The sequence below is a fragment of the Fukomys damarensis genome, unplaced genomic scaffold, assembly GCF_012274545.1.
Source record: "Fukomys damarensis isolate Sample0158 unplaced genomic scaffold, DMR_v1.0_HiC HiC_scaffold_11, whole genome shotgun sequence".
NCBI classification, from domain to species: Eukaryota; Metazoa; Chordata; class Mammalia; order Rodentia; family Bathyergidae; genus Fukomys; species Fukomys damarensis.
The window spans coordinates 14,187,151-14,211,244 of NW_022900923.1; the positions used below are offsets into that span (position 1 = coordinate 14,187,151).

Here is a 24,094-nt window from a genome sequence, read left to right on the forward strand (position 1 = left end):
TTGACAACTGAAACAGTAAAATAACAGTGTCTCTCATTATGATTTTCACTTGAAATAAGAAAGCCGATGACTTTATATAAAAATCCATCTCCAACAAGGCTTTTATAAAGATACTTCATTTATAAAAGTATGTGCTATAATTTTAGTAAGTAGAAATTTCTCCAGTGAACTAAAAATAGAATAATTCCATGCATTACTTTTCTTTGGTAATTACAGCAACAATCTTCAGCACATCCCACTAATAATCCTAACCCCAGTCCTCTGGAATAGACACATCAGCTATCCTCACTCCTGTTACACAGCTGAGCAAACTGAGTCTCAAGGAGGTTGACTTGCTCAAAATCACAGCTCGTGAGGGCAGTTAAAACCCCGTTCTTTAGACACACTAACCACTGGTCTCTCTATCATACCGTGGCTTCTGAGCATATCTGTCTTTTTCTCTCCATATTGATAATGAGAGGTTAAGACAGTGAGCACAATATGACTCTGCTGTCCCAGGTAATCCAGCCAGTAATTTAGGATCATCAGTCTCAACTGTTTAACACTCTGCCTAAATATCTCTCTCATTTTATCTCAGAAGCAAAAAGGAGAGACAGAGAGACAGAGAGACAGAGAGAGAGAGAGAGAGAGAGAGGAATAAATTGTAGATAGCTGAAAGTACCAGTTGTGATTTTGTTACAGAATCTACAAACACACATTAGTTATGCGTGGGAAAGCTACACAGCACCCCTGGGCTAATCCATTGGATGTCCTGCTCCACTGGATGGTTTATTGAGGTGCTCTTTGAAAAGAGTTGTTTTGGTTGATGGATTTAAATAAGAGTCATAAAAATTTAAGAATGCTTGGGAAATTTTCTTGAAAGCTAATATTTTCATCATTTTGATTGAAACAGTGATTTAGAAATGTCATGGTAATAAGTTATGGTAATTCTTATTCTGCTACATTTTTTAAAGTATGCTATTTTTTAAACTCAAAGTACTATAAACAAAAGAGACAATAATGCTACACATGAAAGAATGAAAAGTGCAGAGTTATTGTAGATCGCTCCCTCTGAGAGTTTTACTCACATTGTTGTTATTATAGAAAACATTCATTTTAGTCACTGCTCTCCAACACAGGGAATAAGAAAGAAACATGGTTGATTCTTGCTATTTGTAGTAGCAGTGTTTTATAAGGTTACTTTGAAAACTGAATTACAGAATTTTGAGTCATTGATCCTAGGGCAACTAGAAGATAAGGTTCTTGCAAGACTCCGTTTCTGACATTTTTGTCAATTGGCAACAACACACAACCTTGTTTTATGTGAGTTTCTATTTCAAAACATCTTATTTAATAAATATTATTGATTCATTGATACTGAAGTCATAGCCAGCAGCAGTATAACTCATGCCTGAACAAAGCTTACCTAACCCACACATTCTGTGACACAAATGTTAGAAACGTGGCATAAAATGTACCACTTTTACAGTAGGAGCTTTGAAACAAGAAAGCAGCACACCATGCTTGGCCTCAGCTGGAAACATGCACTGAGCACACTCAAGTTCCTGAGCAGGTATCAACACCTGTGAGTTACGCCATAAGTTACCGACTTGAAGGCTGCAGATAAACTTTATCAAGTAGGCATTAGTAGATCTGGAATCATCAAATAGTTGAGGATTGAATGTAATTTTTAAGAGAGTTTCAGAAGGTAAATTTTGGGAGAAAGATGTATTTGAAGCCACATAAGGAATTACAAATCATTAAAACTCATGAATGTCAGAAAAACAAGTCAAACTTTTAGGATATACTTTTATTAGTATATGTTGATGATAATTATATTTATCTTGGGGCATTGGTACACACATATTGCATCTTAATCTTGTATTTTAATCATTTTTGCTCTCCCTTTACCCTAAAATAAAGATAACTTAATGGGTCTATTTTTCTTCTTTGGCAATTTAAACAATTAGACTAAGATAACAGACACAAAATCTATCATTTAATTTATGGTTGAATGCAAGACAGCTGGGTGAAAATAGGTAAAGATTCACAGTGGTAATAATGACTCTTCAGCTGGAAAATAACATTCTAAGACATGCAGAAAAATGGACCCGTGTGGGACATGAGACTCAGCCCACAGAAGCTTCTTTCTCTCTTTCCAGCAATGTCTGGGGCCAGTTGGGACTTTCCTTTCATCGCCACTGCCTTCATGTATTGTGTGTCATAATGGGAAAGAGTTGAGTAATGTTGAGGGTAAGTGACAGGCTGATTTACGTTTTAAAAGAACAACTTCAATTGCTCTACTATGAATAGACTCCCTAGAGTTGAAGAGAGTTTGAGGCTTGCTCATTTCTAAACTTCCTGGAATTTGGCTGTAAGCATTGAAAGGTGCATACAGACTCAGTAATAGTACTTTCATGAAAGGATCAATTTCTAAAACCAAATGACATTATAGATAGATAGATAGATGGATAGTCAAAGGTGGAAACAATATTATATATATTCAATAGATAGTAACAAACAATGGATATAACCCAACAATCAACAGTAGGGCTGCTTAAATAAATTACTATACGTCTCAACTCTAGAGTCCCATAAAATAATATTTTAAAGTATTACAGAAAAGCACTTAGTGAAATGAAACCTTAGCCACAGTGTAGCATTAAAGAAAATGCTTATGAAATAGCATTCACTGTAGAGTTGAACCACATTTAAAGTAACCATGTGTAGACAGATTTTTTTTTAGAGAGACATCAATGTGTGTGTCAATGTGCATAAATATGAGAAAATCCATAATATAATATAATCCAAAGTATAAGAGAAAAATCCAGAAGCAAAATGACAATAATGACGTTAGAGTGATATTGTTATGTTTACATTTATATAGTTTTTTTTTCCTGTAGCATCTGAATTTTTGCCGGGAGAGATTTCAGGTTTTTAAATATTTCAACACTTTAGGTAAAACAGCTTATACACATTGTTTGAATGATAGTCTTAAATCTCCTCAGATGGATGTTTATGTTATGATTTCCTTTCCCATTCCCTGTTATGTTCCTCTATTTCATAACGTGGGGCTTGGGCTTATATGCCTTCCCCATTATTTCCTTGTATTATTTTCCTAGAAGAGCAAGTAGTAGAACCAGGGTCATAAATGTCTCCAGGCTTTATTACTCACTGTCAAACTCTTTCCAAAGAGGATTATCCTATTTACATGCCCACTAGCAGCACCATTTTATACTCTTACTGTGAGAATAAGTGATCCTCACTATAATATCTTTGCCATTCAGCTGAGGGAATGTGACTTTTGTAATAAGACATTAACATGGAAATCCACCCATGCTGTTAAGTGGCTCCTGACCAGCTGTGTTGCCATGAAATACGAATGATCAGTTACTTGCTTTTAGCTCACATTGAGCATATTAAAGGCAAAACAGTGGCTTGAGGTCAGATTTTGTAGCTGTTTGAATGTTGGCAGGTCCTTGTTCCCACCAGCTTCAAGAGAAGGAGCCTGGGGTGCCCACCTCTCACCTCTTGTCCAATGAGAAACTTCAAAGAACTGCTGAGAGTGTTTCACAGGAGTCATTGGTCAAGATGAGAATGCAGTAGGCCATAAAGCTCCAGGAAACATGAGGAATTAAAGAAGGCAAGAGGCAAGTTGTCAAACCATGGGTGGAAAAGTTAAAAAGGAGATGGTTATGTTCTGTGGCCTTCACTCACAGCAAAGAATGTTGAATAAATACTTCCTTAGGCAGGATCTAAGCCCAGTGTAAGAGACAGCTTTGTCCAAGACTGTGTAAGACACTTGTCTTGTCCTTGTGCTAGAGTTAGCCTGGAAGAGCACATAACATCTTCCACATATGACCCTGTGACCCAGGGATCATAGCAATGGGCAGTCTTCATAAGAGCACTACAATAGGAGAGCCCTAGGAATGAAAGAGGAAGCACATTCCATAGAAGCCACAAAAAATTACCATGAAAAGTAAACAAAACAAAAAAAACAAATGTGAAGCCTTTGTAAAGTCTAGAGAGAAATAATGCTAGATCATCATGGTGCTATCAATCAAGCAAAAAAGCAAATCCCCCATGTAAATAATGAGCAAAGACCCGGGTAGATGTTTTGCAAAAGAAGACACACAAATACCCAAAAGATACATTAAATAGTGCTTAGCATCATTCATCTTTGGTAAATGCAAATTAGAGCCACAACAAGACATCGCCTCACAACTCTAAGAATTAACTTTCAGCAAAAAAGGAAAAAAGAAATGTTTGACAAAAATGTAATGAAAAGGTAGTCAGTCCCTTGTACACTATTGGTGGGAATATAAATCGGTGTTGCCATTCAGGAAAACAGTAGAGAGGTACTTCAAATAATTAAAAATAAAAATACTATATGACCTAGCAATTCTTCTACTAGGTATTATCCAAAAAAAATGAAATCAGTATGTCAAAGAATTATCTGCTTTCCGTATTCATTGCATTACTATTCCCAATAATGAAAATGATGGAATCAACCTAGGTCTCAGCCAGTGGAGGAGTGGATAATGAAAACGTGGCACATAGGCATAAGGAAATACTATTTGGCCTTTAAAAATGACAAAATCCTGTTATGTGCAATAACATGGATTAACCTGGAGGATATTACGTTAAGTGAGATAAGACAGACACAGAAGGCAGATACATGATCACAATCATATGTAGAATCTAAAAAAGTAAAAGTTTTAAAAATAATTGATCTCATAGAAGGAAAGAGTGGAAAGAAAGTTACAGAGGCTATAGGCAGAATAAGAAAATAAGGAGACATTGGTTAGAAGGCATTGTGTTTTAATTAGAAGGAATAAATTCTGCAAATTTGGTCTACAGCATGGTGACAACAGTTAACATACACACTTAAAAGCTGTTAATAAGAGTGAGTTTTAAATGTTCCTATCACAAACACATAATGATATAAGGTAATAGATATGTTAATTATCTTTAGTCATTCCATGGTAAATACATATATCCCAATATAACATTGTACAACATAAACATATGCACCTTTGTCAATTTAAAAAATAAGTAGAAATTCAGTTACTTATCAGATTTAGCCTGTTATTTGCACAATCTGTTTCAAGTTATGCATAAAATAGCATAAAGATCTACTCCAGTGAAGAAAAGAAAAAGCTTTCCTTTCACCCCTGTACTCCAACCCCACAAGGATTAGAAGCCTTGTTTGGTGATCCTTGAGGAAGGAGGAACGGAAAAGCCAGGCGGAGAATGAAGCCACCACCCATACTTCTCTTCCCCACCCGGTGGGTAAAGGAGAGGACCCCGGCCTAAAACCAAGCTTGGAGCTTTGCTTGGAGTTTATTACTTGAGATGGACATTTGCAGTAACTTGGCAATCTTGGAACTGTTCAAGCATGAAAAACAAAAGTGTAGAGATTGGCTGAATTTTTAAGTTCAGGGAGAGAGAAAGAGGAATTATCCCACAGAATAAATATTTTTTGATAGAGTTGTATCATGACAGGTGAGTTTCATTTGCCTTACTTGGGTTCCAGGGTGAGTATCTCATGTCTTTTCCACACTTGGACATGAGGATCTTGGTGATATTCTCGCTGATCTGTGTGGTGTGACGCATTTTTGTTATTAGCCATCAACATTTTCACAGAGACTGCTGCACCTCATAGATGTAATGAAGTTAAGGGAATAACCTAGTGCCACCATTCACTTTCTATTTAATTTCCATGCAATGAGAGATGTGATGTAGGAACTAAATTTACCTTAAGCCAGATTCCATGCTTTTACCACATACCTGTTTAAACAAGAGTAGAGCATTGTGACTTTTCAGGCTTTTGTTTTTTACATAGTGGCAGAACCTCTTATGAAATTACTTTGTTTGACCCTACCAAGTTCTCAAAGTTGTCTCATTATGGTCTCCTCCTGTAGAATATAGATTTAAACTTGGAAGTGAAATGAAGTACTCAATAGGAAATATTTAAAATAGAACCACAGAAATGACTTTTTTGAAAATTGACATTTTCAATATTTGGCAGAGCAGAAAGCATTCAAGGGTTGTTTTAAAAGATTCATTCTTTATTTCTGAGCCTACATCCATACATAACACTGTATGCAACACGTTCATTGGCCAAATAAGGAAAGATCACTGCCAAAACATTTGGCCTCAGCCATAGCTCTGAATATGCATAAGTACTCTTATTTCTCTGTTCTTTGATAAATTCAGAAATTTGCAGTTGAATCCTAATCATAATCCTGTATCTTCTACTTAGGCCCCTACCTTATGCACGCTTCCCTCAACCCTGGTACTCCCTGCTGATAAAGAATAAAGACTTTTTTCTGTATTGGCCAGAGTACTACAACTGTGTCTGCTCTTGACTGTTGAGGGTTGGGACTTCAACCGAATTTGCTCCATCTACAACAGATCCATTATTCTCTACTCTGCTAAACTCAACTTTTACCTTTCTGCCTCTTTTTCTTTACCAGTAGATGCTTACACTTGGTCCTGATTCGTTTTGACTCCTAACAAGCTCCTTCTGAAAATGTCTTAGTCATCCATGTATTTAGTCATTTAATTCATTCAGCAAATATATGTGAAACTTTGCACTGTGCCTGGTACCTTCTGACCACATTTTTATTTTCTTCCTGGATATGTTTCTTAGTTACATGATAGGATGCCTGTATTACAGAATTCATGCTTTCTTTGTGAGCACTCATCAAAAAATAATTTAAAAAAAACCCTAGGCCTGCTGAGACTTACTGTTTTACCGAATGAGTTTAGAAGTGTTTACCGAAAGGGGCCTGATTTGGGAAAGAACAGAGATGACTAGAACTGTTAAATTGAGGAGAGGCGCAGGCGGAGGTGACACAGAGGAGAGCTAGCTGATGAGGGGCTTAGCTGGGCTCAAGATTTGATTAACGGCAATTCTGTGGGAAAGCTGATTTTTAAAAATTAGAGTTTATTTAAGAAGATTTAACCTTTCTTTTATGAAGGGACACCCTCGGGGATGATGCACACTTAGTACGATTTCTTATAGTATCTGTTGCAAATATCTTATTACTCTGTTACAATCAGAGGCCTCCATGGAAAGAGTTCCTTCAGGACTGAGAGTGAGCTATGAATAATCAACTAACTTATTGTGTTGCTTTTGATTTTGAAGTTTGGTTTTTGAAATTTACTAATTCTAGTAGAAAAATAAAATAAATGTTAAGTTGTAGGAATGATGTGTTCTGAAACCATACACAGGGTTCTTGCATTTGTAGTTATGTTAGCATCATTCCGTGGTTGCCTTGACCTTCGTACAAGAAACCTTAGGGGACAGAACCTGAGAAAATAGTATCTGCATTTGCATTTTCTGCATATCATTTTTCCTCAGAAATACCAATTGGACTTCTTTTCCAAAACTAAGGCTAATACAGGTTAGTGCAAAGGTGGTATTTATAAGCATCCCCACAGAGCTAGCATTGCAGAAAGGAATATTTAATATTCCTCAAAGAGTGGATTTACTCAGCATCTAGAATAATGTTTATATTGAATTTCATTCACTCAAATATCATTTAATGAAAAATGGTAAGTATATTCTGGAAATTGACACTGTACTGGAAGACCTTGTTTGCCTTGATATTGTAAGAGTCACCGGGGTGCCTTGAAGTAACTGAAGAAATTTATTTGATGACATTGCTGCTGTCACCCTTCTCTGTTCCCTCTGTGTCCTGTCGAGGCTACTACCAAGATGGCCTTTGTATGACTGCTGAGGGGACAGAGTTCTCGGGAAAATGGAGCAAGGGGAAGTATTTTAACTAAATGAGATGTTACCCTTTTTTTCTAGCAACAAAATAATTGACTGATTATGGGCTCTTGTGAAATGAAGCAACAAAGATGTCAAGAAGCCATCAGCTTATATCAGCAAGTCCTTGAAGCTGAGAACAGAATCTAAAAACAATTGAATTTGCCAATAATGCTTCCCTCTTCATATAATTCTCTTTTAAGAAATAGCTTCATTAGTGTATCTAGATTTTTAAGTTTAAGCTTAACCGATCTAGATTTAAGTTTTTAAAAAGGACTTATTTGTTGAGGATACTAAAATCACAACAGCCATTTAAAGAGATGTTTGCCACATTGTTTAACATGTTTATTACTATGATATCGTAAATGCTACTATGTTTGAGCTCCAATAGTACTATTCCACAATTTTTTTTTTCTTTAAAGAAAGGCACCATTTTCTATAAACAGAAAATTACAACTTGGGGAGAAATGACAGTTGTCTCCATTTGTAGTGCTATTTTTTATTTATAGTGCCTCTGTGTTAAGAACCAGGCAGAAATGACTGATTTTGTTCTTTCATTTCAGCGGTTTACCTCTGCAAGAGAACAATGCAAAACAAAGCAAGACTAGAGCTAGCAGATTATGAAGCTGTAAGTACTAAGAACTTTCTGGCAAAGAAAGGTATTTTAATCAGTGGTTCTGGTGCCTGCTTCACAAGCACAAGGGCCTGAGTTTGATCAAGGTACAAAAAAAAAAAAAAAAAAAAAAAAAGGTGTTTTAAGAAAAGGAAATAAAGGCTCTGGTCATCTCTGGGCACTCTCTCTACTTACTTTCTGCATTTATGAATCATAATGGATCAAACAGCTCAATGGCTTACAAAGTCCTTATGTGCTTTCTTCCCTCTTCTTTCATGTTGAGAATGGTGAGATTCTAAGTACACATTCTCAGTGTAGGAGGGGGAAGCATATGTTATTTTCGGAATTTGACTCAGTTATAAAGATTTCAGATAAATACTCCAGTGGCTAAGTGTAGTGGTGCAGGCCAGTCATCCTAACCACTCAGAAGGCTGAAGCAGGACCATCACAAGTTTGAATCCAATCTGGGTAACTCAGCAAGACCCTGTCACGAGATTAAAAAATGAAAAGGACTGGAAGTGTGGCTCAGTGGTAGAGTGTCCTATGTTTAATACCTAGTGCTAGTACTACTACTGCTACAAAAAAGGAAACATCCACACAATGAGAATGAAAATCATTTTTGCTATGAAACCTTCATGTTGGCCACCATGGGCAAAGGAAATAACTGAGCATAATTTAGTCAAATGGTTGCTATGTTGGGGTTTGCTAATTCAAAGCACGGTGTAGAAATGGGACCTGAAGTGTGAAAGGTTTACATTATTGCCAGGACCTAAATATGTAGACTGAATTAGCAGTATGAATGTACTGTTTTCCTGTGCCTCTATAAGGTGGCCACAGAAAACCCAGGAGATCGGTCCTGACCACTTTTCTCCTATGAGGCAGTTTAAGTATTTAGCACCTGCTGGGTTCAATATTTAGTACATAATGAATTTTAGTTTTATTCTCTAAGGTAAGTCATTCACAAAAATTAATATTTGTTTCATTTTCTTCTAAAACTATTGTATTAGTCAGCTTTCCCATTGCTGGAACCAAATACTGCACATACAGTCTGAAGGAAGAAGGGTTTCTTTTTGCCTATAGTTCAGAGGATGCAGTTCATGGTCTACTGATCTCAAGACAGGGACATCACGGTGGAAAGATAACGGTGGAGTGAAACCTTAGTTCATGACATTTGGAAGCAGAGTGGAGGAGCAGTGCCAGAGAGGCAGGGCCCAGAGTGACAGTGTTCAGGGTCACACTCCATGCAACACCCACGAGTGAGCTCTCCAACCCCTGAGCTCTGAAGCAATTGCCTCGACAATCCTGTTCAACTGCCACAGTGGTTAATATGAGAATTAGCTGAGTTATTGGGCACGCTTGTCGTGTAGAACCAGAGGACACTAGGTACCTTACAAATTCGGCGCTTGCTTGCTTCACAAATCTGTGTGGTAAGGAAGCTAGCAAACAGCAGTTAAGACGGCACCACGATGTCTTCACCTGTGGCTTACTTTTCAGGAGAGCCTGGCCAGGCTGCAGAGAGCTTTTGCCCGGAAGTGGGAGTTCATTTTTATGCAAGCGGAAGCTCAAGCAAAGTGAGTCCTTGTGAGTCTTCTGGAAGAATTGTTCACGTTACTGCCTTTTATGCAGAGACTCTCCACTTAACACTACTTATTCTTGGTTGTTACGATGTTGACAGAGTGGACAAGAAGAGAGACAAAATCGAAAGGAAAATCCTCGATAGCCAAGAGAGAGCCTTCTGGGATGTACACAGACCTGTGGTGAGCAAATGCAGCCCTGTTCTCGAAAAATCCCTGTTTTCAGTTGTGACAGGTGAGGGTACCCTGGGAGAGCAAGGGAAAGCCTGGGATTCTCCATCTTGCCTTCTGAGCTTTTTGGTGAATGAGTTAAGTCTGCCACTTTCAGTAAGATGATCAGTGTTCAGTAGTGTTATTTAATTTATAAAACTATGCGTCCTTCTACCATGACATCACCTGCCCACTCAGTTTTGATGTGGGAAGTGCTTGGTGCTGCTATAAACACTTAAAAGAAAAATACTGTAATAAGGCAGGTTTTTATGGCTTACTCTTTACACTTTTTGGCTACACAGTAAGTGAATGGATAAGTCAAATGTTATTTTTTCTTTTTTTTTTAAATCTAATAATCACTTACTGGTGATTTTCACAGACTATCATTTTATGTGGTTTTTAATTCAAATATGATTATACTTTTAATGTTGTAGTATCAGATCTGAATATAGTGACATTTTTTTCTTCCTTGATAATGTTACATTGTTTGCCTCTGTGTGATGAAGATGGAATGCCCTTAATTCATTAATATCAGAAAACTGTATTGGAACCATGGTTATGATCATCTGTAAGGTAGCATGTCTAACTTCATGTATTTGTTTCTATTTTGATGCAGTATCTTTTTATTCTATCAATTTGAAATATAGACAAGGTACTAGAGAATATTTACATAAATAGTACTAGAATAAGTAATAAGAAAAGGATACCTAAAAATTTTTCTCTCAGCAACTTTCAGAGTGAGATTGAAACAGGCTCCAAAGGCTTTGTTTGTATATGTATTTCAATTTCAAATAGCAGAGCAATAAAGTTCCATTTTATATTCACTCTTTTGACTTCTCAAGACAGAATTGAACACTAAGTGGCTCTTTTACTCAAAATTCAGTTTGAGTTTGATTCCTTAAAAAAAATTCCTGAAAAAAAATCATAAAGACACACAGCTTTTGCAAGAGTATGAACTAGGATTTTTATTTGTGTGTTTGTTTGAAGCACCCAGTCAGCACATCATGTGGCCACGTATATCCATGTTATGCTTCCTGGGTAACTGGTAGAGCTTTATATCATATGCCATGAAGATGACATGCAGGACTATGTTGATTATTTTCCAGAGGTTGTCCAGGTTGTCTATGTGCCTTTGAGAATGGTGTTCACTTAATCCGACTGGACTCTACCTTCAAGCATTGATTTTTCTTACACTACAATTCCTTGCATTACTTTAGAAGCATTGCCTACCGGCAGATTTAAAGTTTCAACCTTTTAAAGTGGTCTCAGATGTGTGTGAAATAGCTGAAGCCGTGTCTGCCTTGCGGACCCTTTTATCTTGTTTTGAGCCTTCTGAGTCCTCAGTGAGTGGTAAATGATAAAGATGGTGAGGACAGGGCTTTAGCTTCAAAAATATTTGGATGGCTGTTTTCTCAGTCAAATGCAAAGGTATATCTCTCTTCATTGTAGTTAATTAATAAACATAAGTAGATTTTTAAAGATAGCTACCCACAAATAGAAGTGGCATAGGGAAAAATATCAATATTTGTGATAATTCCCACGTGTTTCTGTGTTAGGTTTATTTCTAGAAATGAACTCTGCAGCTGTTGTAATTAACCCTGAATCAATACATTTAGACCTGAAATCCTGCACTGCAGCATTAAAGTAGAATAAGAATCCCTGTAGCTGAGTTTTCTCTTCATATCCTGTCCTGCTGGGGCAGTCATTGAAAGAATTTTTCTGCCCTGTGGTTGTCACCTTGTTCAATGAAAATATCTTCTAGACAGGATCAATGAAACCAGGTTTTGTATTCTAATGCCAAAGTATTTCAGCTTGAGAGGTGTAGAACCCTAGACTATCTACAGAAGAATACAAGACAGGCCCTGCCCGGAGCCTGTGCCTGGCATATCCTGGGGCCACCACTGCATGCCACCCTCACGTGTAGAGTGTAGGAGACAGTCCTTTTGTGTCGTCGTCCAGTTTTCGTCGTGTCAGCCAAAGGCCAATAGCCGTAGCAGATCTGCAACAAAGTTTGAAGCAGTGTTCGCAGCCAGAAATGTTATTTACTAGGCCTAACTTATATAATTGTCTATCTTCTGAGCCTCATTTAGAAAATGGTGTACCTTTTTTACAGACTGTGAACGTTCAATGAGATTGGATGTATAAAAGCAGCTGGCCTATCATTTGTCATGTAGATAACAAATGGCTCCTTCCTTTTGAAGAGATGCATACAGTATCTTTGAAATTGGTAGCACAAGAAAAATGGAATCTAGCAGGATACAGTCAATGAGACACCCACATGTAATCAGTTTCAAAAATGTCTGCACAACAAGCAGAATGCAATTGAGATGAATTGTAATCTTCCTTTATATTCAGAGATGTCAACAAGAACAGTTCCCGAGGCCATTCCTTTAATAGCTGCTCTCTACCTACAGACTTATAATTCCATTCTTTCTTTTGGGGGTCACCTTACGGGAAATTGGCCGATGACCTAAGACAGGTGGTTATCGTGGTGCTCATAGCTAACCTGTTGGCTCTCGCTCATCAATATTATTTATGTTTGTATTTTTATTTAGGCCCTCATTTTGGAACTGGGACTTTGCTCCCTGGCTCAAAGCAATGTAAGAATTACTGTGAGTGGCTTTTCTTAGTATCAACTATTGTCTGGAATGAGCCTGATTGTGTAGCCCTTTAAAAGGACTGTCCATAGAACTTCTTGAGCTGTATAAGAATGTTGTTTGTCTTCAGTTTTTAATTTAAATGCCTCAGTACTGGATCCACCTGCCAATGGAATGATTAATCCCTGTTTTCCTGAAAAACTGAATTGAAACTCATGAAACAGAGCATGTCACCCTTCCTATAATATTCAGTATTATGTAGGGATACCGTTTACTCTGTACTAGTATGTCCTAGACATTGTACTAAGGCCTAGCATTGAAAATAATCAAAGCACAGTCCTTATTCCTAAAACTCACAGTCCACTGGGAGCATTTTATGGGCATAGTTACCAATACACCATGAGATATGTATGACTGCACCAGTTGCTTTCTGGAAAGAGAGAAACTGTACATGGGTATTTATATGACTTGGTCATATACTCAACTCCTGGTGGTGAAGCAACAGCTAAAGACAAGGAAGTCAGTGTAGAGATTCTCAAAAATCTAGGATTAGAAGACTCATTTGACTCAGCTATTACCCTGCTGGGTATCTTCCCAAAGGAATTGAAAGAATCATACCACAGCAACATATGCATACCCATGTTTTTAGTGGCACAGTTTGTAATAGCTAAATTTTGGAAACAACCCAAATGCCCATTAACTGACAATGAATCAAAAAGATGAGATTCTTTTTATACAATGTAGTACGACTCAACCATAAAGAAAGGATAAACCTGAGACAGTTCTAGGTAAATGGTTGCACCTTGAGACCATACTTTTAAGTGAGATAAATCAGACACACATATGTAAATATTGCAGTGTCTCTCTGATGTAAGAAACTGAAAGTGTAAATAATTATCAAAATGTATAATTTGACATTGTGAAATAGAAATTGTTCAAAAGGAAAGAGGAACTGAGGAGGGAGGAGAAGAAAGAAAAGGAAAAGAAAAAATGAGAAAAGAAGGATAAAATGGAAACAAAGCTTTGTAAATAAGGAAAGGAAGAGAGGGAAAGAAAATGGGAAGAAAAGAAGCATCAAGACATATTATGTACAGGTACAAATTCCCTGTAATGAATGTGAGATATAAAACGTGTACCAAGAAAATTACTAGGAAAAAAAATAAAGAGCTAAAGGCAGGCATTAGTGTGGCTCCAGGTGGAGGAAGAGGCTGCAAGAAGAATGAGCCAATGGCTGTATGCATTCGTCTTCAAAAGGAAGTCCTAAATACTTAGCTATATTCCACAAATGATATAGCTCTCTATGTATATTGTTATATAATTTACTTGTGGTTTTCAAGTACTCTTTTCATTCCATTGGCATTTCTCAAAAGTCCAGACGTCAGGACATCTTTCAGGCATCATAGGCTCTGACCTAGAGATACCCATTACTTGCAGACAGTACCTGTCAGGGGAGGTTATATACCATGCACAATAAAGTGAAAGTGTCCTAAAACTTAAAACTATCTAAAATCTTCACCAGCTTCAGGTCAGGTAGAGATCGGAAATAATAATACAGAAATAGAATTGAGGAAAGGCCATATTTGAATAGAGAATGAGATTAGTAATTTGTATAGTTCCTCCCAACACTGAATAAATATTAGATTGTCATTTTCTTTTTTTAACCCCAAGACACTAGTTTAGGAATATATGTATGCTAAATATTCAATGAAGATTTCATGAATAAAAATACTTAAGGAAAGACATGGAAATATATTTCATCAGAATATTTAAAAAATTATCACTGGGTGTGGTGGCGCATGCCTGTAATCCCAGCACTCAGGAGGCTGAGGCAGGAAGAGGATCGCTGTGAGCTCGAGACCAGCCTGGGCTACATAGTGAGTTCCAGGTCAGTCTCAACTACAGAGGGAGACTCTGTCTCAAAAAACAAAAAAACACCCCCCAAAAAATTATCTAGCTCTACCTGATTTCAAGTTAAGCAAATACTAATTGCAAAATGTTGAAAATAGGTGATTTACTTATGTCTTCTATATCTAATGCTTTTTTTTTCTTCTGGTACTGGTAATCCAAGTCAGGACCTTGTGCTTGCAAGGCAGGTGCAGTGCCATTGAGCTAAATCCTGTGATCTCTAATGCTTTTTTTTTTTTTACTCATTAAGTTTATTGCTGCATTTAGGTGTACGATATGATGACATTCATTACATGATATACCTGGGTTCCCCATTCTCCTGCCTTCCCTTCAACCCCTCCTCCCCTCTCTATTTACAAAGACTTTGTTTCCATTTTTTGCTTTTTTTCTTTTTTTCCTTTCCCTCACCCCCCCTACTTCCCTTCTTCTTTGCACCTTTTCTCCCTTATTTCACATTATCTATTATACATTTTGATTCTTATTTACATTTTCAGTTTCTTACCAGAGAAACTATTCAGTATTTATACATGTGTTTCCTATTTATTCACTTAAGGGTATAACATAGAGCCAGGGATTTAGCTCAGTAGTTCTGCTGCCTGTCTCTCAAACACAAGGTCCCAAGTTTGATTCTTGATATAAAAAAAAAAAGTATGGCCTCAATGTGCATCCATTTAGCTATAATTTCCAGTTTATCATTCTTTATGACTAAGTAGTACACTTTAAAAAAATATTATCTTTATCCAGTCTCCAGTTGATGGGCAATTAGGCTATTTACAAGTTTTAGCTATTAACAGAATGTGCTGCTATAAACAAGGGTGCACATATATCTCTGTGGTATGATACTTTTCATTCCTTTGGGAAGATACCCAGCAGGGGAATAGCTGTGTCAAATGGGATCTCTAACCCTAGTTTTTTGAGGTATCTCCATAATGATTTGCACAGTGATTTCACCAGTCTATATTCCCACCAACAGTGGAGAAGGGTTCCTTTTTACCCAAAACTGCAACAACATTTGTTATTGATTGATTTCTTGATAGCAGTCATTCTTTCTGGAGTGAGGTGAATGTCAGTATTATATTCATTTGCATCTCTTGAATGACCAATAATGTTGAACATTTTTTTCATACATTTATTTGCTGTTTCTACTTCTTCCTCTGAGAATTGTCTGTTCATTTCAGATGGTATTTTTGGATTGGGTCTTTAAATTTGGGAGGTCTGATCTTTTTAAATTCTTTATATATTCTAGATAGGAGATCTTTGAGGAACAGCTGGTAAAATTTTTTCAGACATTGTGGGGTGTCTCTTCACATTGCTAGTGGTTTCTCTTGCTATACAGAATATTTTAAATAAGATGAGATCTCAGTTGTTGATTCTTTGTGCTAGTCATGTGCAACTGAGATTTTGTTCATGAAATATTTTCCTACTCCAATGACATTAAGAGTTCTACCTAACTTCTCTTCCAGCTGATTTAGTATTTCTGTTTTAATATTTAGATCTTTAATCCATTTCAATTTTAGTGTAGTGCATGGTGAAAGATATAGGTCTAGTTTTCATCTTTGGAAATTTTTCCAGCATTTATTAAAGAGTCTATCTTTCCTCCAGTGAGGGTATTTGGCTCCTTTGTCAAAGATGAAGTGGCTGACTGTGTCTGGAGTTGTTTCTCCATCTTCTAATCTATTATGCTGGTCCTGGTGTTTGTTTCTTTGCCAGTGCCATACTGTTTTTAATCTCAGTAGCTTTGTAGTATAGTTTCAAGTAAGGGATTGTGATACCCCCTACTTTGTCTTTGTTGCCTAGAATTGCTTTTACTATTCTAGGTCTCTTGTTCCAAATGAATTTTTGGATTATTTTTTCAAGTTTTGTGATATATGATGTTGGAATTTCAATTAGGATTCCACTAAATCTATATAACAGTTTTGCAAGTACAGCCATTTTCATTGTATTGGTTCTTCCTCCCCAGGAGTAAAGGATGTCTTTCCATTTTCTGAAATCCTCTTTGATCTTTTTTTTTTTCAGAGTAGAAGTCTTTGATTTCTTTTGTTAGGTTGATTCCTAGGCATTTCATTTTTTTGGATGCTATTGTGAAAGGAGTTGTTTCTCCAGTTCCTCCCTCAGTGAGCCTGCTGTTCACGTGTAGGAAGGCTATTAATTTTTGTGTTTTGACCTTCTATCTACTGAAGTGAATTTTGTTATTAAGTCTAGAAGACTTTTTTCTCTTTATTGGTACATTTTAGGTATACAATACAGTTACTTTCATCAGTGGAATCTTGTACCTTTACATGACTTATCTTTGTTCTTATTTTTCCCCATTGCCTAGCCCTCTCTTTAGCTTCTCCACCCTTCCCTATTTACAAAGACATTGTTTCCATGTTTTTCCTTTTCACATATTTTTTCTTTTCCCTTTTCACCTTTCCCCTACCCCTCCCATTTCCTCTACTCTTTTAGACCTTTTCTTCCTATTACACAATATTAATTATACATTTCAATCCTTATTTACACTATTAGTTTTTCACACCAGAGAAACTATTTGGTATTTACAGATGTGTGACTTATTAATTTCGGTTAAGAGTATGGTCTCAATGTGCATCCACTTAGCTATAAAGATCTCTAGTTTCTCATTCTTTAAGGCTGAGTAGTACTCCATTTTATAGAAAAACCACATCTTTTTTCTCCAGTCTCCAGTTGATGAGAAGTTGGGCTGTTTCCAAATTTTAGCTATTACAAACCATGCCGCTATAAACATGGGTGAGCATATATCAGTGTAGCATGATTCTTTTATTTCTTTTGGGAAGATATCCAGCAGAGAAAAATCTGGGTCAAATGGGACTCCTAATCCTAGTTGTATGAGTCATCTCCATACTGATTTCCATACTGGTTGCACCATTCTGTACTCTCATCAACAATGGAGAACGGTTCCTTTCTCCCCACAACCCTGCAAGCATTTGTTATTGGTTGATTTCTTGATAGCAGCCATGCTTACTGGGGTGAAATGGAATCTCACTGTTGTTTTCATGTCCAACTCTTGAAAGACCAATGATGTTCAACATTTTTTCATATTTATTTGCTGCTTTTTCTTCTTTGTCTGAGAAAAGTCTGATCATTTCAGATGTCCATTTTTGAATTGGGTCTTTATATTTTGGAGGTCTGATTTTTTTCAGTTCTTTATATATTCTAGATAATAGACCTTTGTCTAAAGAATGCTGGTAAAAAAAATTTCCCATATTGTGTGTTCTCTCTTAGCTCTGCTTGCGATTTCTCTGGCAGTGCAGAAACTATTTTAAAAGAGATCCCAGTTGTTGATTTTTTGTGCTAGTTCCCATGCTACTGAGGATTTGTTCATAAAGTCTTTTCCTATGCCAATATCTTCAAGAGTTCTACCTTAGTTATCTTCCAGCAAGTTTAGTGTTTATGTTTTAATATTTATATCTTGAATCCAGTTGGATTTTAGTTTAGTGCATGATGAAAGATATGGATCTAGTTTTATTTTTGACAAGTTGAAATCCAGTTTTTCCAGCAACATTTATTAAAGAGGCTATCTTTCCTCCAGTGAGGGTGTTTGGCTCCTTTGTCAAAGATGAGGTAGCTGAGTATATCAGGATTTGTTTCTGCATCTTCTAATCTGTTCCATTAATCTTCAGGTCTGTTTCTTTGCCAGTACCATGCTGTTTTTATCACAGTGGCTTTGTAGTATAGTTTCAAGTTGGGGATTGTGATACCCGCTGCCATGTCTCTATTGCCTAGAATAGCATTTGCTCTTCTAGGTCTCTTCTGATTTCATTAATTTTTGGATTGTTTTCTCTAGTTCTGTGAAATATACTGTTGGAATTTCAATAGGGATTACATTGAATCTGTATAGCTGTTTTGGAAGTATGGCCATTTTCACTATGTTGATTTTTCTTACCCAGAAACAAGGGATGTCTTTCCATTTTCATATATCCTCTTCTACCACACTTTTTTTTTGGAGTATGGTAGTTCTCTATGTAGAGGTCTTTTGTTTCCTTTATTAGACTGATTCCTAGATATTTCATTTTTTGGATGCTATTATGAAAGGAACTGTTTGCCTAATTTCACTCTCAGTGAGTCTATTATTTGTGTACAAGCAGGCTATTGATTTTTGAGTATTTACCTTGTATCCAGCTACTTTACTGAATCTGTCAATTAAGTCTAGAAGTCTTTGGCAGAGTTCTTTGGGTTTTCTTTGTACAGAGTATCATATCATCAGCAAATAATGACAGTTTTACTTCTTCCTTTCCTATCTTTATTGCTTTTATTTCTTTCTCTTGTATAGTTGCTGTGGCTAATGTTTCCAAAATTATATCGAACAGCAATGGTGATAATGGACATCCTTGTCTTGTTACTGATTTTAGCATGTGAACTTTGTCAGTTTCTGACCATTGAGTATAATTGTGGCTATTAGCTTTGCATAGATAGCCTTTATCAAGTTGAGATAAAGACCATCTGTTCCAATTTTCTGCATGGTTTTTATCATGAATGGGTGTTAAATTTTGTCAAATCCTTTTTCTGCATCTATTGAGATGATCATGTGGATTTGTCCTTGACTGTTAATATAGTATATTACATTTATTGATTTGCATATGTTGAACCATCCTTGCATCCCTGGTATAAATCTAACTTGGTCAGCGTATATAATTCTGATAACACTGTGTATTGTATTTGCTAGTATCTTATTGAGGATTTTTGCATCTATGTTCATTAGGGAGATGTGCCTGTAGTTCTGTTTTTTGGTTCGGTCTTTCCCTGGTTTTAGAATCAGAGCAACACTTGCTTCCAGGAATGAATTTGGAAGTATTGCTTCTCTTTCAATCTCATTGAAAAGTTTAAAAAGTAGTGTCATTAGTTTTATATGTTTTTTAGAATTTAGCAGTGAAGCCATCAGGACTGGGCTTTTCTTTGTTGGTAAATTTTTAATTATATTTTCAATTTCACTGATTGTAATTGGGGTGTTTAGAATTTTTATATCTTCTACATTCAACTTTGGTAATTCATATGTATCTAGAAATCTGTCCATTTCTTCTTTGTTCTCCAATATATTAGAGTACAGGTTCTCTGAGTAAGTATTGATGATCCTCTGTATTTCTGTTGGATCTGTGTGACTTCACCATTTTTATTCCTAATTAAATGAATTGGAGCCTTTCCTTTTATTGATAAGTTTGGCTATGGGTTTATCAGTTTTATGTATTCTTTCAAAAAACTAACTCTTTGATTTGTTGATTTTTTTGTATCATTCTGTTAGCTTTAACTGCATTGATTTCTGCTCTGATCTTTATAATTTCCTCATTTGTATAAGCTTTTGCTCTCTTTTTCTAAGAGCTTATGATTCACCATTAGGATGTTTATTTGAGCTTGCTCTGTTTCCCTGGTGTGGGCATTCACTGGTATGAATTTCCCATGTAAAACTGCTTTCATTGTAGCACATAGATTCCTGGATATTGTACTGGCATTGTCATTAAATTGTAAAAACTAGCTAATTTCTTCTTTAATTTCTGCTGTGACCCATTGGTTGTTCAGGAGAGCATTATTGAATCTCCATGTGTTTGTGAAGTTCTTGCAGTTTCTTATGCTATTGATCTGTGAGTCTCTCTTTGAACTAAATATTTTTGTCATATGCCTTACATTGTTTGATCTTGCTTTTTGATTGGTGAATTGAAACCATTAACATTGATGGTTATAACTGATATGTAGTGACTTGTCCTCGTCATGACATTTTCCTGTTGTTGGTTTCTCTCCCTTTGCATTTAATTTCTTGTGTTTCCTGATGCATTCATTTTTCTTGGATTCTTGATTTTGGGGTTCTCATTTTCTTTTCTTAGGACATTGTTTAAAATTTTTTGGAGTGCTGGTTTGGTATTCATGAAGTTCCTCAGTTGTTCTTTGTCATGGACCTATCTTATTTCTCCATCAATTTTGAGATTTTCAGGGTACATCAGTCTGGGTTGGAGGTTATTTTCCTTTAGGGCTTGAAATATTTCACTCCAGGCTCTTCTTTACTTGAGGGTTTGTGTTGAGAATTCTGCTGTGATTGTTAGGCTTTCCTTTCTATATGACTTGTGTCTTTTCTCTAAATGTGTGTAGGACTTTGTTCTTCTGTTGGGTTTCTGGAATCTTGAGTATTATATTCCTAGATGTAGATTTTTTTTTTTATCATGGCTAGTTGGAGTCATATATGCCTCACTTATCTGTATGTCAAATTCATTTCCCCTGCTTGGGAAATTTTCTGCTATTATTTCTGTGAACAGTTTTTTTTTTATGTCATTTGCATTATCACCTGTTTCTTCATTCACTCCAACAGTCTTATGTTATTCTTTTTTGAATCATCTAGCTCCTGATGGATTGATTTCTTGTGGTACCTTGTTATTTTTAAGAAATCTTTCTTTTCCTTTCACTAATCTCAATCCTGTCTTCTTTTATATCTGATATTCCATCCTCATATTGGCTCACTCTGCTATGGAGTTTTTAATCTCCTGGAAATCTGTTTACATTTGTTTTATGGATTCTATTTGTTTCCTGTGCTGGGATTCCATCATGTTCCTGAGGTCCTGTATATTTTTTTAATCTGTGTCTGTTCTAGAATTATTAATCATGTCTTTCACTATGGACACAATCTCTGTTGTTATGTGAGAAATTATTTCTGATTTTATTTTTTCCAAACCTTCTTTTGTTGTCAGTTCAGGGAATCCAGGTGGTGTGTTTTGGATTGTTCCATCTTGTTGGCCCTTGGAGTTGCCTTTGGTAATCTGAAGTCTGGTTTTGAGTCTTGTTTAGGTGTCTTCTCTTTCAACCAGTGATGTCTGCTGCACCTTTATTGTGGTGACTCTTTGCTTTCCCAGTGGGTTTCAATTTCAGTGAGACTCAGAGAGACCTTTTTTTAGCTGCTCACCACTGTGCCAATTTCTGGGGCCTGTAAGCACTTAGTGATGTGGTATCTGAGCAGGCTTCTCGTTGGGGCCTGCGTGCCTGCAAACCTAATGTCTGGTGCCTGCGCACACATACCACTGTTGTCTGGGAGGGCCCCTGGCTGGGGCATGTGGGCCTGAGCCACTGGTGTCTGGATGGACTTCTGGATGGGGCCTCTGAACGCAAGAGGCTGCTGTCTAGGCAGGCTTCTGTAGCTAGTGCTTTTTTAATCATGTATGTTAGCATTTTATAATGGTTTCATTGGCATTTCTTAGAGCACTTACTTTAAAATTTTTTAGACTGTGTTCTTTTGAAATGCAGAGATTCTAAAATTCCCAGCACCTATGAATAGCATTTTGGAGACCACAATGTAAGGGAATGTGATTAATTGAAGAAATGTAGAAATATTGGATTTTTCAAAGGATTTTACTAAGATTGAAAGTACATTTGGAGGGCCGGGGATTTAGCTCAGCAGTTTGGTGGCCTGCCTTGCAAGCGCAAAGACTGGAGTTCAATCCCTGGTACCCCGTGTCCCAAAAAAACATGAAAGTGCATTTGGAAAAGTGACTTTGTATGACAGCATCTTGAATATGACAACAAGACATCCAGACAGAGAGAAATCTTGTCAGTAGTTACAGACATAGAACCAAAGTTTGAAGAATGTTTTGGGAAGAATTGTTAGAATCATTATGATAAATGTAATCAAGCCCTGATGCAGGATCTGTTTTTCAGAGGAAAGTATGAGGGTCAAGGAGGACTTGATATCCACGAGGAAAGTCTCTTATCTTTCTTCCTCCTATTCTATATTCCCATAACAACAGATAAGGTATTTAAATTCCCTATGTCTTCCTTTTTTTCTTCAAATAAATCAATATAAAATACTCTGCTGAAGCAGATGTATGTGGAGGGTATGTATATGAAAATCTTTTTTTAGCATTGCTAATACTATTGAAAAAAGCTGAAGTAGCTATATAAACTTCAGACAAAGCCAAATTTAAAGCCAAAAAATTATCTGAGATAAAGAGCAATCCTATGCAATCATAAACTGTGATCCATTATTCATGAATAATTAACAATCCCTAATATGTATGGTCTAAACAACAGAGTATCAAAATGTGATTCTAGAACTGATAGCAATGCAATGGGAAATAGATTAATGTAAATTATATTTGGAGATTTCAACCCTCCTCTGCAGATAGACCAAACAAACAGAAAATCAGTAACAAATGACATAGCTGAATTGAAGAGAACCATTAGATAGATACAACTGACATCTCTACAATATTTCATACAACAGTACAGTGCACATTCTCAATGTGCATTCAGCACTCATGTAGGGATGCCATGTTCTGGCAAGCTATAAGTGTAGAAAAATCAGTGAAACCAAAAGCTAGTGCTTAAAAAAAATCAAAAAAGTTAATAGAACTCTAGCCATAAAATCTAAGAAAAAAGAGAATTACTAATTCATGTAAATTACTTACATTAGCAGTATGGACATTAAAAATATAGTAGAGGAATGCTGTAAACAATTTTAGGCCCACAAATATGAAAACTAGATGAAATGGAGAAAAAGAAAAAAACACAGTCTACCAAAGCTCACCAGGAATTGGTAATATATATGAGCCTTCATTTATTAATGTAAAGATCACACCTGTTATTAAAGATCAAATGATCTATTCAATTAAAGAAATTACTAGTAACCTAATGCAAAAAGCACCTGCTCAGATGGATTCACTGATGAATTTGAGCCAATATTTAAGCAAAAAAATATACAAATTATTTATCAGTTTTCCTCAAGATAAAGCAGAGTATCTACTTCCTAACTACTTTCAGGCTAGCCTTACCCTAACACTCAAACCATTCAAAGCTATTGCAAGGGGAAAAAAAGAAAACACAGATAATGCCTCTTCTGAATAACGATAGGAAAATACTCGACTAAATATTGGGATAACATATCAAATAATCCAGAGAGAGAGGGAGGGGAGAGAGGAAAAGAGCTGGGGAGAGGGGGAGGAAGGATGGAGGGAAAAGAGAAGAAAACAAACAAACAAACAAACAAAGAATAGTATTATGCATTACAACCCAGGAAGAATTCTAGGTATGCAAAGCTGGTTCCCATTTGAAAGGTAATTAAAGTAGTCCATTATATAAGAGGCTAACCAGAAAAAATTATATAATTATATTGACAAATATGGAAAAACCATTAAAACAGCTGTTCAAGATAAAAACACATAATAAACTATGACTGGAGTTTAAACTGTTTAAAAAACAGAAACCAAAAAATCTAGTTAATATCATACTTAAAGATGGAAGATTTGACATTTTCCTGAATTTAGAAAAAAGCAAGAATATTCCTTCACTACTCCTATTCAACAACATACCAAAAATCTTAGCTAATATAATAAGACAATAAAAGGAAATTAGACATATACACATTGGGAAGAAAGAAGTTAAACTCTCATTGTTCAAAGATGACATTCATATCTATGTAGAAAATCCCAAAGAATCAATAATAACAAAA

The 24,094-nt window shown here is 36.2% G+C and overlaps 1 protein-coding gene across 7 annotated transcripts in view; it reads left to right on the top strand.

The window, feature by feature from the left end:
* The window catches only part of Rgs7 (regulator of G protein signaling 7), a 462,366-nt gene that overhangs the window by 372,551 nt on the left and 65,721 nt on the right, over nucleotides 1-24,094 (top strand). For all 7 annotated transcript variants that reach the window (XM_033762079.1, XM_033762077.1, XM_033762081.1 and 4 more), the window contains 3 exons: nucleotides 8,323-8,387; nucleotides 9,867-9,943; nucleotides 10,048-10,129. In XM_033762079.1, the coding sequence (XP_033617970.1) occupies nucleotides 8,323-8,387; nucleotides 9,867-9,943; nucleotides 10,048-10,129 (224 nt within the window). The remainder of the gene's footprint in view (nucleotides 1-8,322; nucleotides 8,388-9,866; nucleotides 9,944-10,047; nucleotides 10,130-24,094) is intronic.